Below are 17,575 nucleotides of genomic sequence, written 5' to 3' on the forward strand. Positions count from 1 at the left end.
GAAGTGTGCACAAGGGTGTATCGGAGGCACATGTCAAAGAGGGTGTGTAAGTGACTGGTGCAAGCTGGGAGGGCTGGGAGATCATGTGAATTTGGGAAAACGTATCCCACAGGGAAGAGCAAGAGGTTCAGGGTAATCACACACTAGAATTTCTCAGGATATATCAGTGGGTAAGAAAGTAATAGTTTTAGTTTGGCAATATTCTGTCAATTAGTTATAAGAAAATAAAGGATTGGACTTGACTGGATCTTGCTGTCTCATCAGTGCCTGGCAATCCACCAATATTTTAGCTTAGACTTAGTTGTAGATTGGCAAATTTGGTTTTAATATTTCTGCAAAAGTATTTATTCAAGTTTTCAATAACTCAAAATACATTTCCCCACTCACAAGTTAATACCTCCTGCTGCTATAACAGCATCTGCCCACCGGACAGTCTCTTCGTCATAGTCTCTCCGTTTCACAAGCTGAACTTCAATCTTCTCATTTCTACAGAGAGATATTGAAAAGCAAGTGATTGTTTTGGTTTTCATGGTTAAGAAACGCAAAAAGTGAGGTCAGTCAATGCCTCTTAGGAAAAAAAGGAAGTGAAAAGTAAAGCCTATACACAGACAAAATTCATATGAACTACTGACAATCTTGTGAAACAGATCAAAGCTGAATTATCAGTTGCGTGAAAATATCCACTTATTGCATTCAACTCTCACATGTTAAATCCATGTAATCCATGCGTCTGCAAGGATTAAACAACAGTATCAGAATTTTGTTGCTGCTTTATTAAGGTGAACCCACTTGGAATCAGAAAAATGTAGAAACCAGTTTGGTTAAGGCACCAGGCTAGAAATCAGGACACCATGAATTCTAGCCCTGCCTTAGCTCTCATTACTAGGAAGAGGCAATAGCAACCCACTGCTGAAAAAACTTGCCAAGAAAACACCAGGAGCCAACACTGACTCAAAGGGACCAAAAAATAACAATAACAACAGATATATTACTATACATAACATGAAACAAAGAGCAAAATTATCTATTAGGACTTCAGATTTTATCTGCAGAAGTGTTCCAAAGCATTCAGGATCTCAGCAAAGACATTTCGGCTTTAAGATATTGCATCTGATACATTTGTGTTCCCATCCACTCAGAAGTAAAAGTAAAAGAAGTAAAAGAGCCTTGGTGGTACAGCGGACTAAAGTGCTGTTAAGTGCTAGCACTGAGCTGCCAGCTGCCTGCAAGTAGTGCAAGTTCGAATCTCAACAGGCTCAAGGTTGACTCAGCTTTCCATCCTTTTGAGGTAGGTAAGTTGAGGACCTGGATTGTGGGGGCAATAAGCCAACTTTGTACAGAACACCGCCGCTTAGGGGCCCCCGAAAGCCCTAATAAGCAGGTATATACAAAAAAGTATGCAGGCTATTGCTATAATACATTGTAAGCCGCCCTGAGTCTACGGAGAAGGGCGGCATATAAATTGGACTAATAAAATAAATAAAATAAGTATCTTTTGATGCTAAATCCAATTTGCTTTATAATGTTCATATACAGGTATTCCTTGACTTATGACAAGTTGCTTAGCGACTGTTTGAAGTTACGACTGACCTCCCCAGCATTGCTTATAATCTGAATTTGAAGTTCTAATGGTCACACACATCCCTGCAGCTATGTGATTGTATTTTGGGTGCTCAACAACCAGCCTGCATTTATGGCTGCAGTATCCCACAGTCATGTTGGCAGTTCAAATTAGGTGTTGCTGATTAAGGGAGCCAGTTTGGTGTAGTGGCTAAGGCTCCAGCCTAGAAACTGAGAGACCATGAGTCCTAATTTGTGTGCAAAGCCAGCTACATGACTTTGGGCCAGTCTCTAAGGCCTAGAAAAAAGGCCATGGCAAACCACTTGCCAAGAAAGCTATAGGAACTTGTGCAAGCAGCCACCAGGAATCAAGACTGACTTGAAGGCAATCCCCCCAACTCCCACGATAGCTTTAGATGTGATCACAGGTGATCACATTTTGGGTGCTCAGCAACCAGCCTGTATTTATGGCTGTTTGCAATATCCCACGTTTATATGACCACAATATATGAGCTTTTTACTGAAAATCGGTGTTTACTTCTGGTTTCTGGCAAAAAAACACCCACTATGAACAATGGATTTGCTTAACAATTACTGCAAAAAAAGTTATAAAATTGGGAGTGGCCATGTAGTGACCTGCTTAACAATTGGCATGACTTATGACTGTAATTCCAGCTCAATTATAGTTGTAAGTAGAGGACTACCTGTACTACTGAATCAGAGTCATTATCTAATATTTTTAAAACAGGGACTATAAGAATAATGTATAAATGTTCAGAGCCTCTGCTCACTGACATTATTTCAATTATAATCAAAATTCTTGATATATACCCTTACCTTAGACTATTTACAATATGTTCCACATTTTTGGTATGAATCCGATGCCGCTCTAATAGACCACTATAATTAGATCCTTTTAATGCAAGCTGTGAAAGAGAAAATTGGCAAAACAAATTGAAATAACACAGGCATTTTAAAAAGGTAGAATGCAAAGAATTAGAAACTTGAAAATTATTTTCCACTAATTGAAGTACACTGGTAAAAAATATTTTAAAATTAAAAAACTGTAAGAATTTGCAACACATTACCAGTTTAGGCTATAAGCCTACAGACTTTATATATAAACATTAATCGTGTTAATCAAATTTTATCTTAATGAACTGATCACTATGCCATCACAAATAACTGCCTCACATCTGACCCCCCTAAGTTTCCCACCTTGCTCAAACCAAGAAACGATGGTTAATAACTTCAAAGCAAAATAGGAAATGAAGCCATGATTTCAAGTGGGCTTCATATTCCAGTTATTAGGAAGCTATCATCCACAGTTTCCCAGTTCAAGATGATATTTTTTCCTCTGTCTGAATTTTATTTTCTGACTTCATTTTTCCTGAGTTTCAGTGAATATGACGCTACTGTAAATACGTTTTACATAGAAAAATACAACCTAGAACAATCATGTTAGTTACTTGGATCATCTCTATATTCCTAATGACCAGGCTTTTAATACTAGTATGAAATAATTTTCTGAGAACAGTCTATTAATCTCCTGGACAGATCATTCTTATAGACTTCCCATCCTGTAGAGAGGAGTAGTGGATTAAGTCTACCCCTCAAGACATAGTTTTATCATTACAAGAGAATAGTTGCAATACTTTTGCATACTAACTTCCTACTACCTAGTAACTAATACACAAAATCACATTTGATCCAATTTCATGAATATAGCTGTCAACAAATTGGAACAGCTCCAAAGCTGTCGTGTAACCACACGTTTGAGTTATTTCAATTAGGTTACCAAACAGAAAATAGAATTTAAAATAAACCTAGTAAATCAATGAAAATATAGAACAAATGGGAAAACAGAATCAGCAATATTTTTAACAGGCACCATTTTCAATAACCCCTTCATTACAATTCTCTACAGCCCTCAAAATTTTGGCTGCATTCTCTGTATTCATTGTCAGACTATTCAGCTGATTGAACATATTTTTAAAGAAGCATAGAAGTGTTTGACTGACTAAACTGAAAGAGTATTGTCCGAACATAGTCAATGCTGCATGTGTAGAGATAAACTAAGTATATTCTTAATATACAACTTGTGTATATTATAAATTCACAACAAAGTGAGCAAAAAGCTAGAGAAACAATGCTACATTTCATTTAATTTTAATTTAAGTAGTCAAGTTAATACAATGATGCATCAAAAAAGGAATTAGAACATCAACTCTTTACAAAATTACTCAATATACCAGACTACAGTTGGTCAGAAATAACAAAAAAGATATAGTATTTCTATATTAATCCCTGCTCAGAGCACTTCTCAATGGATGTAACACACATATTACATTGTGAATGCTGTGTGTTTTATTTACCTCCAGGAATTCTGAAAGACCATGTTATTTTTTTTTTTAAATCAGGACATTCGAAACCTTTAAAAATATGCATATCAGAAGTCTAAAGTAAAAGACCTTCACACCAGGTCATAATTAGAATGGCACAATTGCTGCTATATCTTAGTTTCACAATAAACTCATATGTACATAAGTCACATTGCAACTCCTTATCCGAGCTAACTGAAATGCTCAACTCTGCTCTACTTAATAACAACACAGTTTAATATGAGGTATTAACCTGTTATGATTCTAGAGCCTGATGTGTGACATCCTTCAAAAAAAATAATCTATTGAAAAGTTGATGATTTATGGATTTGCTTATAAATAAGGAATGGTTATAGGAAGAAGAGATATGTTCAATTTTACAGGGGGTGAAGAGCTACCAAATTTGTTTATACTTGTGATGAGGAGTGGAACTAACTTCTTTATATGTTTATTTTCTTTTTCTTTATTTCATTTTTTTCTTTTTTCACCTTTACTCTTTTCTTTCTTTCCAAGTTTACTTTGCATTAGTTTTTATTACAGCAATATATCTACCGGGATATATCCATCCTATTAACACCTATTAACTACATGTATCAAAAGACAATGTTTCAATCCAGTCATACAATGAAACCAACTTAGTTCACTGAAAATGTTTCTTTAACTAAAGCTAATGTGTCCAAATGTCTGACCTTTGGATAATGCTATCAGAACATGTTGTAAATACTCACTATCGGAGTCTTTTTCAGAGAGACTGAAAAAGTCAACAAAGCCAATCTCATTGGGTTAAGAATGTCCTACCAAAACTACATTCCAGGAATAAAAAACTCTGAAAAAGACACTATATAGGTGTTTCAGTCTTTATATTCTAGTCTACAATTTATTTTCTTAATGATAGTGATAACTGGAAGGGTTACAAAACCCCCTTAAATATGAATTATTCTAGGTAAAAAATAAAATTTACTATTACCCTATTACCCTGAAGAGATATTGAGGGTGTCTAAAAAGCTGCAAGAAAGAGAGGGAAATTATTTCTATGACTGTCAGAAACAATTCTTCATCTATGGTAGATTACCAACTTTATTTAGTTCCAATTTCTTAATTTAAACACACGAAATGAACATTTCAGCAAAACTGGACCAACCAAAAAATACAAGTTATCTAGTTTAATTTTACTAGCAGTTAAGTTTAGTTAGTTATCAATAATGTGTGTGTGTGTGTTTGTGTATGTGTATACAGATACACACACACAAGTAAATCAGATTGACAAAGTGGGGAAGTGTGAGCTTTGCAAATAATTTCTGCCTGTGTTTCTAATATTTTTCTATCTAATCTCCCTTTTCTTTCAAATTCAGGGTCATTTTTGTTTAGAATAAATACAATAGAAAGAAGCAAAAACCATAACAGTGTTTAAAGAAGTTATTTAGTAACTATTTTATCACTACTGAATAGACAAAAGTGTTTCAAATGAGTACCAACATTTCTAAATCCTTGGGAAAAGACTGAAATGTTTTGCTAATTAATGGAATGAATACAAGTGATCAGGAAGCGTTGCTTCCACAATCAAAGCATCCTGTGCACATAAGATCAGAATCAGCAGTGACACCACTTTAAGGAGCCACCACTGCTGCCATCTGAAAAACAGAACAAGACTTGAATGATAAGTAAGAGCTTAACAGCATTATGTTCCATAGACAAAATCTGGCTCTACTCTATTCCCCAACAAATCACTGATGATTGTGTGAAAGTACTGCTCTACAGTAAACCACTTATTCTGGAGAAACTGTTTTGAAGTTTAGGGGGGGGAAAACAGTAGTCTAGCAACTGTAAACAATACATCCACATGGCTCTAAAAAACTGCTGCCAAGAAAAAGTAAGCTGGATAGAATGGGAATAGAACTAAAAAAAAAATGTTTACCCAGGAGCAAAACAAATGCTTTTGGTGCAGTATATTTTCTGTCTGCATTCATCCAGTCCACTTCAAAGCGTTACAGGATGCTCAGGACAGATCTGGGAGATCTAAAAGTACCAAATTTTATGTCATTCATAACCCCACCCACCCACCCACCCACCCACAAGTACAGAATCTACTTTTTCTGGATCAACCGAATGATGATCCATTGGTTGCTCAGGAATTGACCAACAAGCCAGGAATTGTCACCTGAGCCAGTCATTGTGGGCTGAGAGAGTGACTGGCCCAAGGTCACCCAGCCAGCTTTCAAGCTTAACCTCTACACCAAATTGGCTCTCATTTTATTTCATTGATATTTATTTACTTACTTGCTTTACAGTATGCATGTATTTAAAATTAATTAAAATTAATCACAATGGCTAACATTGCATTTCACATAAGCATTTTTTAAAAAGGTAATTTCAGCATGCTTAAGAAAGAAGAATTAACAACTACAGTAGATAACTGAAGTATCTAGCCAAGATTCTCCAGTTTGGACTACTACCTAGAAGTGATAGAAATTGAAATCAAACACACTTAAAGCCTCTTTAAGCCTAGATTATTGAAGACTGAACCAGCCGAAAACATGATTAAAGATTGAACATCTGAAGAATGTAATGTTCCATGTTACTGCTTAACTGCTTATCTTTAGCTCTTCATTTGCATAATTCTAATACTATGAAAGAATATAATTTCTTTATTAATGGCTGAATGGAATTCATGAACTTAATGGAGAACAAGTATGCTAATTGGTATGTCATAAGAGCTATTTCCAATATCAAAAGTGGTATGTTTCTAAAGGCCAGTTGTTCTGGAACAAGTAAATGTTATTGAGATAACATTCTGCTTACAGGAACATAATGACCAACTAGATAGAACTTTAATTTGATCCTGTGAAAATGTTCTAAATATTGCTGAAATAGTTACAGCATACTGTACAACTCTGAATAGAAGTATGAGCCAAACTCATGTGCTTCAACAGTCTTCCCTAAATGACCTCTGTGCTACAATCTCAGAATTATTGTATCAATCATCATAACTGAATTCTGAAACCTGGGCTTCCAAAACATCAGAAGACTGTACTGTACCGTTTGTAGTAAGACCAATGAGCTGCTTGGAAGTGGGTAGGTGCTATTTCTAATTGATATTTCTTGGACAATAAAAAGAGTTTAGCAACCAAACCTTACAATAAAAAAGGGGCTGGTTTTTCTATGTCAACTGTTGCTGCTCTGTGTAACTGAGAACAGATAAATTATAGTTGTCTCTTCCCTGAATTAACTAATTACATTGTAAAGTCATCTGATTTAAGTACTGGCTACAATATATTGATTAAAACGTAACTTCTTTAACTGTAAACTGGTTAAAGAAAGCAAGTTATGTGAGAAGAACATATGTAGCCCAACTTTCTTTCTTGTAGCCCAAGGTCTACTGGATCAGCCTCCATATTCAATCACCAAGCAGTATGATATGAAATAGATTTGTTTCATCTCTATGCTATCTAATCATACCTGTGTATATCAAGGCCTAAGGAAAAGCAAGATCTGGATGTACTACTGCAAAGAGAACAAATCTTATACCAATATTGAGATTTGTTTTGGTGTAACTTTTGTAAAACTTCTTCAAATGCAACCAATGGACTTGGACCAAGGATTTTTTTATTCCACAATAACCAAAACCGGCTCTAGGATGTTAAAACAAGGATCCTTTGTTTGCAACTCCTTCCTCTCCAATAACCCACTTTTCTTCCCCCTGGAACTCAAGGCAGCCTGGATAAAAACTCCAGAACTCAGATCAAACCTTTATTAAAATAGCTGCTCCACGTGCGTGCATAATATGCAGACATTATCAAGCCCTTCCTTTTTTTTTTTTTTTTTTTGTCCTGCTACAAGATCCCTGCCAGAAAAAAAAAAAGAGACACACAGACCAACCAGAGATTGTTACGTTTCTCTTAAGTTTTCAAACGGTGCAAAGGACCAGGTCTGGGAAGCTTTTAAATGAAAGCCTTCCTATAGCCTGAGGCCGGCCAGGTATGTTGCAGGACGTCTCCCTCGGGGGCCCCCCAACCACATCGCCTGGGATACCTGGTGGAGGGGGGGGGAGAAGAAAGGTCGGCAGTTCGGCGGTTCGAATCCCTAGTACAGGTCTCCTGCGTGAGCAGGGGGTTGGACTAGATGACCTCCAAGGTCCCTTCCAACTATGTTACTGTTAAAGAGGCCCCCCCACCGCCACACCTGCACTCCCCCCACCCCACCCGCCTCTAGGCTCCTCCGTCTCCTTTCCCCGTTGTGGGTGGGGGGACAGGACGAACCCACCCGAGGCGCCTCAGCCGCCGCTCACCAGCTGCTTGAGATCCTCCTCGGAGAGCCCCGCATAGCGGTACCGCTGCTGCTCGAACTCGTAACGGGTCGTCTTGGCCACCACCACCACCCGGGATGGGCGGAAGCCGCTGCCGGCCTTGGAGGACAAGCTGGAGCGGCCGCCGCCACCACAGCCGAGGCGCCGCCGCGAAGGGGAAGGAGAGGGAAGGGGAAAGGAGGGCGGCGGCGGCGGCGACGAGGAAGACGACGACGACGGCTCTTCTCCCGCCAGTGCCAGACAACGCAGGGGGAGCCCAGCTGTGGCGGCGGCGGCGAAAGAAGCCGCGGGCTCAGCCAAGCGGACGCGCGGGACGGCGAGCTGCCTCCTTGGCGGCGGTTGCTGCGGTAAAGATTTGAGCAAGGCGCGGAGGGTGGCCCCGGGATTGCCGCCACTCAGGTAGCTTGGGAGGCAGGTCATAGCCCGGGCTCGGGAGAGTCCTCCGGGTCCGGGAGCCACCGCCGCTGCCGAAGGCTGCCTTATAGTGAGAAGGCGAAAAGAACGGAGCGGCGACCTTCCCTCACGGTTGGTGGTTTTTTTTTTTTGTTTGGTTTTTTTTTTTTTTTTTTGCGCCTCAACGGCGCGGCTCGTGCTCCCGCGGCGGAGGCAGCGTCCCTACGCGCACACGCCTTCCCTCCTGCGTGCCACTTGACACCCGCGCGCACAGGTGGCTGCGTGCGCGCTCGACTAGAGCGCTCCAAACCCGCGGTGGGGGCGGGAGGCGGGGCGGGGAAAAACAGCAAGGCACGCTCTGCGCACGCGCGGCTCAAGCCCCTCCCCTATCTCACCGACTTTTCCCTTTCCCCCTCCCCTCCCATCGGAACGTCCCGTTCCTACTCGTCCGCAGACTGTCATTTTGCCTTCTGCGCCTGTGCGGGCGTTTGACCAATCGGGAAAGGAAAGATCTCTCTCTCTCTCTCTCTCTCTCTCTCTCTCTCTCTCTCTCTCCCCGCGGCTTTTGTGCGCTCTTTTAGCGCGTCGTTCGGCTTTCCGTACCTTCAATCCCGTTTTAATCGTAGTGAACTGCATTCCCAACGGTTTTCAGGGAAGAAACTGCATGGAGTGGGGTCTTAATTCCGCAAGACCCATCTTTGAGTCTGTGTGTCTGTTGGCAGGACTCATGTTTATGTACTAATGAAATGCATAGCCTTAATATATTCTTCCCAAGGTAGTTGATTGCGAAATATCCAAAAAACTAGACTATCCCCAAGATGAAAACTTGTTTGCTTTTGTCAATTAAAATCCATTTCCAACCCTCTTTTAATATTTGCACTCCTAAGTGGAGCTACTAAACTCCCTATAGGAGGTTCCATTCAAGCATAACAAGTTGCTTTTTAAATCACAAATGAACTCTCTGTTGGGAAGGCTATTTAAATGATAGAGGCATTGAATTGGAACATATCCTGGAAGATACTGGGAGCATAGAGGAATCCACAGAAGCACTTGGCTCTTCAAGAAGCCATAAAAAAAAAACCTCAGGCACGTTTTTAGATTTGCTGTATTTTTATTAGTATTGTGTACGCATATAAATTTATTATTTATTTATTAATTCAATTTGTATGCCGCCCCTCTCTGAAGACTCAGGGCGGCGCACAATGCATTTAAAATCATTATAAAAAACATCCGGATCTTTTAAATTCCCAAGTCACAGGACACACACAATGCCAATTTTCAATGAAGGAAACTGGTTTATATTGAATCTGGCCATGGGTGTATCTAATCCAGCATTCTTAGTTTATGCTGATTGACCAGTGGCCCTTTAGGATTTCAGAGAAGATTTTCTGCTGGTGTACTTGGAGTTGAGAAATGCAGTTAACTAGTATTTATATGTGCAATGTATTTGTTTTCCCACTGAATCCCCACCCTATCCACTGCATCACTAAAATCACTTCTTTCATCATTTCAGAGACTTTTTTTAAAAAAATTGATTTATATGCCGCCCTTCTCCGGAGACTCAGGGCGGCTTACAATGCGTTAAGCAATTGCCTTCATACTTTTGTATATTTATACAAAGTCAGCTTATTGCCTCCACAAACTGGGTCCTCATTTCACCTACCTTAGAAAGGATGGAAGGCTGAGTCAACCTTGAGCCTTGGAGAGATTCGAACCAGCAGTAATTGCAGGCAGCTGTGTTAATAACAGGGTGCTTAGACCACTGTACTATCAAGGCTCTGTACTATCAAGACTTATTTTCCTTTTCAGCCTAGCAAATTTTCTTAAAAGGCTTGTACACCACAGATGCACAGACTGATCTAGGATGCACAGAATGATCTAGGATTTCAATTAGTCAGGGGGAGGAGAAAGGGTTACTGGTTATGTTGATTACAAATGAGATGGGCTGCAAGTACCTGAAATGGGTTAAAACCCGGCTGTGTTTGTTTAGATCTTTTGAGATAGCCCAAAACCCCTTTGATGATTCTGCAATCTTTCAACCATGCAGCTTTTCTTTTCCCCCCAAATAGTCCCTTTGGGATCTGCAATAGAATTTTCTTCAAGACTGAAATGCTTTGACATTTGTTGGTAACAAACCCTTTCTGATTTTTGGCTACCACAGTACGCTCTCCTCCTACAGGACCTTGGCAAAGGTATGCTAACTGGATAATCCAATAACCTGTATTACAATATAATACAAATAAGCCAAATTGTCTTACTTATGAGCAATATTTTCTTTACACTATATGCTTTCTACTTACTGCAGAAAGGTAGTTGATGAATGTTTATCCAGAAATTTGATAAATTAAAGAAAAATAAGTGCTACACACTAAACTACACTAAACTAAATGTGCTATACACTCAATAGTCCCAGGAGGCTGTTTAAGAGATGGTTCTGATTGGCAACGCTTTGTACTCGTTAAAGCAAATTCAAAGTGTCCATTACCGAACTTCAAAAAATTAAGATATAAAATTGCTGGCAGGTAAATATTGAGTTGCTCCTAATTAGTGCGTAATAACTGAACCAGGGCCTCATGTGAGAACCTATTTAATTTAAAGTTTATGGTATAAAATAAATATTTTTTAGTTTGTACACATGTTTACGTCTTACAGATTTTGAGGCATCACTGAAATACTGCCATACATAAAGGTTAAATACAATTATGCAGAGGAAAGGAAACGTACATAGGTTGATGTTAACTCATTGTAATTCATAGAAAATGTGCATATGTTGAAGTTAAAAGATATTTATTGGTGCAAAGTCAAGATTCATTTTAGATTCATTTATGATTAAATAAATTTGGTAAATATGCACTGAGGAAGAAAGTGCAAATGATCCACTAAGATTAAAAGCCAATAAATACAGGAAATTTTATTTCTTGCTCTATTTAGTACACAGTAATATTTAAAGCACCTATATATGAAATACATATATAAGCGGTTATATAAGAAAGAATACACTTTAGGTTTTTTGAATCTACATGATAGTGCAGTAATAATACATTATATAAAATACAAGAATATAAAGGATAAATATTGATTCTATCAAAGTCATATGCCCTTTTCATAGTGTTTTCCCCATTTAATAAAATAGGAGTAAAAGTATTTGTATTTACAGGCAACAGAAATAGCTTATTTGTACATCCTTCAACAGCTAAAATTATTTTTAATAATTTTAACATGTATCTGAAAATCTTTTGAAATCTATTAAGGTCAATTTAGATCACTGTACACATTTTATGCTTAAAGATTTACATCATCATTATTATATATCCTGCTTTTTCCTCAGAGAGCTCAAGGAGACTGGCAAGGGATCTCTCTTAATTTTATTTCCACAATATCCATGTAGGATGGGATGGTGTGACTTAGATTTATTAGCCCAATGTTACTGAGTAAATACCATAATTTAAATTTCGATCTCTGAGGTCCAAGCTTTTAATAATAACACTACTCATCTTAAAGTGCAAAATGTGGGATTTTTAAAATTTTTCTCTCTGAATAGTGAGCCAAAGTGCTACTTTTAGAAAAAAAAAACCACTTTCATTTTAAAAACAATACAAGACCATCATTCTATGGACCATCATCATATGGACCATCATCCATAGTATTTTGGATCTTGCAGTCTGTAATTCAAAGTAAGATTACCCAGGATCTTGATTGTGTAATCAATACATTTCCTCCCACAGGAATAAATGCTATTATGTGAATTTTAGAAAAAGAAGACTCATCATAACCTTATTGGGAATTATAGTTAGCAGCCATCAAAATTATACCTGTGACAGTGCATCATTATAACTGAAGGAGCTGAAATTTGTAACGTCCCTATGTTTTTAGAACATTTATTTTAAGACATTTTGCTCAACTAAAAGACCTTGAATTGGACTAGATTATAGTGGAGCAATAGATCAAAGAGAAAGACAATCGGTGGGACTCATTCTCAGTACCATCAGTTGCTAAATAATTGACTGTTGCACTTTACAAACAGATAAGCAGTATTTAATAACTTACCCATTTGGTAATGTGTTCAAACTTTGTTCTGGAACTTACTTGCTTATTATGGGTGCATTTGTAACTGACATGGATGGCAAAATTATGAGAATTGAAGTCCAGTAAATTTAGAGCACTGTTTTCAAACTTCTGGAAAAATTCTGGGAGTTAAAAGTCCACACATCTGAAATGTGCCAAGTTTGAAAAAAATGGATTTAGAAGAGGATAGGTTGGAAAAAGTTGATTTAAGATATAGTACACAGGTCTTTTAGTATCCAAGGACTTAAAAAAAACAAAACAAAAACTTGTTCAGAGTTTCCAAGGATGGCAAGGGGTTTAACAGTGACTTCCCTCTGTTGGAAGAAATGTCCATCTGGGTTCAGTTCCAAGTGGGGAAAAAGACACTGGATTCATAGAAGTTGCTTGGAAAGAAGGTTTATTGATGAACAGGATCACATGGCTTGAGATCCTGGGCAAAAAGGGCAGAGATGCTGAGATTGCCTGGGTTTTATCCCTCTGTTGGGTTTTGAATTTGAGCTTGTGTTCTGATTGGTTGTCAGACTCCCATGGGGCCATGCAGGTGTAACTTTGTAGGTTGTCTTTTGAGTCCCAGGCTTGGTTGACTCTTGCTGGGTGATGATGTAATGAAAGGGATTTGGGCAACTCCTACTATGGCTGTGCCTGAAGGAGGTAGATCTTTTTTTAAAAAAAATTTTCTTGATTTATATGCTGCCCTTCTCCAGAGACTCAGGGCGGCTTACAATGCGTTAAGCAATAGCCTTCATACTTCTGTGTATTTATACAAAGTCAGCTTATTGCCCCCACAAACTGGGTCCTCATTTAACCTACTTTAGAAAGGATGGAAGGCTGAGTCAACCTTGAGTCTGGTGAGATTCGAACTTACAGTAATTGCAGACAGCTGGTGTTAATCACAATGCTTTTAGTCTGCTGAGCTACCAGGCCCGTTCTTTGTTATGTAGATCTTTGTTATGTAGAATAGTCTGGCCCAGGCCTTAATGGCCCATTGGCAAAGGTGGAGGGGTGTGTGTGTGAGTTTCTGCCTCTCTTTTATTCTACCCTTTTAATATTTCCTAAAATATCTCATTTTCCTAGGAGAGGGGTGGGTGGTAACTTCCTGTACCTGGAAGGAGCCCTTTTTAAACTTTATTTTTATGTTGGGTGGGTTGGTAAAGGAGGTGCCTCCAACTTAATGCACCTATTTTATATTTTAAAAAACAGGAAACTTGTTGTCTTAGAAGTAGAGAGTTAGCCATTCTCTTGGTAGAAAGGGCATAGTTGTAAAATCAACAAATTCCATCGATAGGTTCTGAATTTATTTTTACAGTCTAATGATGCTATTCTTTTATTAGTTGGAGATTATCAACGGAGTTGAGTGCTTTCAGAGACTGAGGTTATTTCATTGTTGCCAAACATGATCACTGTCACAGAGTTGCCTGTCAAATATTTCATTAGTTTACATGTATAATATCTTCAAATGTAAATGAGAACCACAACGTCCATGGGATCCAAGTGGGTCAGACTGACCAAAGCATCATTATGAAATTGTGGTACAAGCTCTGCCCTTTTTCTGCCTACGCTGTGACATTGGGCATGCAAACTTGCAACGTAATGCTACAATGCTGCCTTTTAACATTCCAGTGAAAAGCATCAAAATCCCACCAAGGCCACTGAGTAACAGAGCTTCAATAATTTTGGTGGAATTATATCTAGTTATGAGATCCCAGTTTTTAAGCACTTCTTTTCTGTAATCTGCTATAACTTCTTGTAACCTTAACAAGAGGGACTTCAGATTCCCTCAGGTTCCCTTCATCATTCAGATACGATGAAGAAGCTACTTCGCAGAGAAGTTGTCCTAGGTATCCTGAAGTATCTCTTCTGAATGAATAAAAAATGCTGCTCTTGGCAGTGCAACTTTATGAATTTTCTGGATTAATTTAACTTCAGCAGATGGCAGCCCTTTCTGCCAGATCAGCCCTGGTTCATATTTGGATGGGGTACCAACAAAGGATTCTGGGGCTGTTGGCTAGACTGGGAAATTGAAAAAAAAATATCCCAGAAGGGGTCAATGGCAAATCACTTCCATAACATTGCTAAGAAAGCTGCATGGATGCATTCACCAGGAGCCAAGTTCTGCTCAAGGGCACCTTTATGGATCTTTAAGCAGATTTGTACAATTTTGTGGCAGCATTCTTTAGATCTGGAGAAATATTGGGCCTCATAGATTATTAAAGGATTCACAATAGTCCTTATTTGCCTAGCACATACATCCCTTAGGAGGAAGAGGAGGGAGGGGTAAGACATATTTAGTAGGCATTTAGTATTCAAGAACCCAAGCTGGAGGCTAAATAGCATAAGTATGTTCCTTTCAAGAAAAGACAATTTTAATAGGATTTTTCTCAAAAGATAAAGCCTCAAGACAAGCTCAGCAGGGAAAGATCTATACATTTTTCTTGTAAGTAATGCGGAAGTATTGCCATTGCCTTCCTCTGAGACTAAGAATGATAAAAGGTGTTGAAACAGTCTATGAAAAGAAAAAAGAAAAAAGTGATGTAGGAGAGATTGGAAGCTGTATATTAATAGGCTTAATATGATATTATTAGGCTTAATCCTACATCTGCTTGATAGTTGGCTAAGAACTGCTGAATATAGTAGGATTTAGTTCCAAATAAATATTCAAAGGATTACATCATACAGCCCACAGAAATTGTATAATATTCAATCATACTTATATAAATATGGGAAATAACAGCATGTTTTTCTCCTTTAAAATGATTTCTTTTCCATCCACAATTGATGAATTCATTGATACCACCTGTTAACTTTGGAAATACTCTTTGGACTGCTAAGTGTACTGTTTTGAGAGATACACCCTTAGCAAACGTACTAGCTTTTAGTAGTTAATAAAACTTATCATCTTTGGCAGTAACATATGTCACAAAATCGTTAGCAAGATCTCAGAAACTTTTCTGTCACATCTTTTAAGGCATACAAGAGAAATTAATCTTCAATCTACAGTAAACTTAGTATCTGCTGGAGGCATAATCCTAAAATAATGGATGATTGTCCAAATGAAAAGATAAAAAGACAGGAAGTTGGCAAAATAAAAGAGGGAAAATGTACTCATATTCAAGAATCATTAGAGTACCATAATAATTAAGATGAAGGACTCCATTCTTTAAAAATATTATGAACTGGAAATCAGAAAAGGAGGCAGACAGACTGTTGGATAACAAGGAAGTTAAAGATGTACTAAAGGAAGATGTGATTACAAAGAAAATGAATGAATTATTTGGCTTAAACTTGAAAGACACAAAGCAGATACTCATTCCAAAAATAAATAGGACATTCTGAATCAGTGTAGCATCTGCAAACATAAATTTTGTCTCACTATTTTGTGAGTTTTGTGATAACATGGTGCCATCATGTTTTAACCATGGTTTTAAAATAAATCAAGGAACTATGACCCATATATAAAGTACAATTTTCTGAGGCATAGTGGACCATGAGTTCTACTTCTGCCTTAGGCACAAAGCCAGGTGGGTGACCTTGGGCCAGTCACTTTCAGAAGGAGACAAGCCACTTCTGAATTCTTGCCAAGAAAACTACAGGGATTAATCTAGACCAGGGCTGTCAAACTCCCAGTTTGCGGGCCGGATGCGTCATGCGCTGACCACGCCCATGCCTAGTTTAGCGAAAAGGAAAAAAGTCCCGATATGTCATGTGACACCCCTGATCTAGACAGTTGCCAAGTGTCAACAGTGACTTGAAGGCACGAAAAAACAAAACAAAACCCACCAATCCAGTCTTTGCCTACTTCTTCTATGCAGCCACTGGCTTTATTCCCCAAATCCTCTGAAACAGTCTCATGCTTTTCCTTCCTGAGAGCTCTTTCCCAACTATCCAGCATTCCCTCCAGCCAGCTAATCTCCCAGACATAAAAATTCGCCGCTGCCAATGAGAAACCGTCTAACCATCACTCCAGAAGAAATGCTAACTTTGCGGCCAGACAATGTGGTGGCGATTGAAAGAAATGTGCTCCCAGATCAGTGCAACCTGCTAGCGGAAAGAATAGCAATGAAGTGATGACCCTTGGTGTAATTTTCCTGGGATGATATAAAAATCTGTTTTTGGGGGGGTGGGGTGGGGGAAGTTGTTTGCATTTATGAATCCAACTCGCATGCAAACAGCAGGTCTGGGAAAGCTTGTATTACCTATCTGTCTGCAAAATTTTTGTTTATGTTCAAAACTGCATTCATTGAGTAGAACTGGGGAGATGCAAATATCAGCTTAAAATATTAAGCTATGAAGATTAATGCAAGTTTAATAATAGACCTAAAATAGATTAATATTTTATACTGTACACACACGTACATATACACATACATACACATGCTTTGTAAATAATTACTGCTCTAAGTAGATGGAGCAATCATTTGTAAAGGATGAATACCATCATGGTTCAGAATTACTATTTTCTTTAAAACAGTTCTTAAAGCTGTTCATCCCCAAACTGAACTGAAAACTACTACTTCTGAATAATTCGAAAAGAACTGAGGCCGATTTTGGATTCCTGTTATAGGTACTGATGTCGGGAACCTTTAAAGTGCTTCTTTCACATATTCTTTGCTTTGTTCCTTAATCATATACCACATCCTGTGTGGTGTCTTCATTCCAACATAGTGTCTCTAATGTCCTTTTAATGGGATGTAGTGAGTTGTCAGGAACAGACCACAGGTTGTCTGCGAATCCATGGAGAATGTTCTGGAAGAGAGTTTGTAAAGCCTTACTTAATTGCATTAAGCAAACCAACAGTTATTTATTTGTATTCCACCTTCGTTAGTTTTACAAGTAACTCAATTTGGCAAACATTCAGTACGCCTTCCTCCCACCT

At 38.4% G+C, this 17,575-nt stretch overlaps 2 protein-coding genes across 4 annotated transcripts in view; both read right to left on the reverse strand.

Annotated features, from left to right (window-relative positions):
• Positions 1 to 8,972, reverse strand: part of NADK2 (NAD kinase 2, mitochondrial) — a 28,396-nt gene extending 19,424 nt beyond the window's left edge. For 2 of the 3 annotated variants that reach the window (XR_004595508.3, XM_034442391.3), the window contains exons 1-3: positions 8,227 to 8,954; positions 2,398 to 2,486; positions 398 to 486 (exon numbers count right to left, since the gene is read on the reverse strand). Coding sequence is in view for 2 of the 3 variants with exons in the window: in XM_034442391.3 (XP_034298282.2) it covers positions 398 to 486; positions 2,398 to 2,486; positions 8,227 to 8,664 (616 nt within the window). In the remaining variant the exon portion in view is untranslated. Of the gene's footprint in view, positions 1 to 397; positions 487 to 2,397; positions 2,487 to 8,226 lie in introns of all 3 variants that reach the window. The other variant, XM_034442392.3, reaches the window with a different exon arrangement.
• An 8,007-nt stretch (positions 8,973 to 16,979) lies between these two features.
• RANBP3L (RAN binding protein 3 like) overlaps positions 16,980 to 17,575 on the reverse strand; it is a 52,777-nt gene continuing 52,181 nt past the window's right edge. The window contains exon 15 of the mRNA XM_034442390.3: positions 16,980 to 17,445. Coding sequence (XP_034298281.1) covers positions 17,402 to 17,445 — 44 coding nt within the window. The 3' untranslated portion in view covers positions 16,980 to 17,401. The remainder of the gene's footprint in view (positions 17,446 to 17,575) is intronic.

The sequence above is a fragment of the Pantherophis guttatus genome, chromosome 2 (assembly GCF_059756535.1).
Source record: "Pantherophis guttatus breed Tessera chromosome 2, ASM5975653v1, whole genome shotgun sequence".
Classification (NCBI taxonomy): Eukaryota; Metazoa; Chordata; class Lepidosauria; order Squamata; family Colubridae; genus Pantherophis; species Pantherophis guttatus.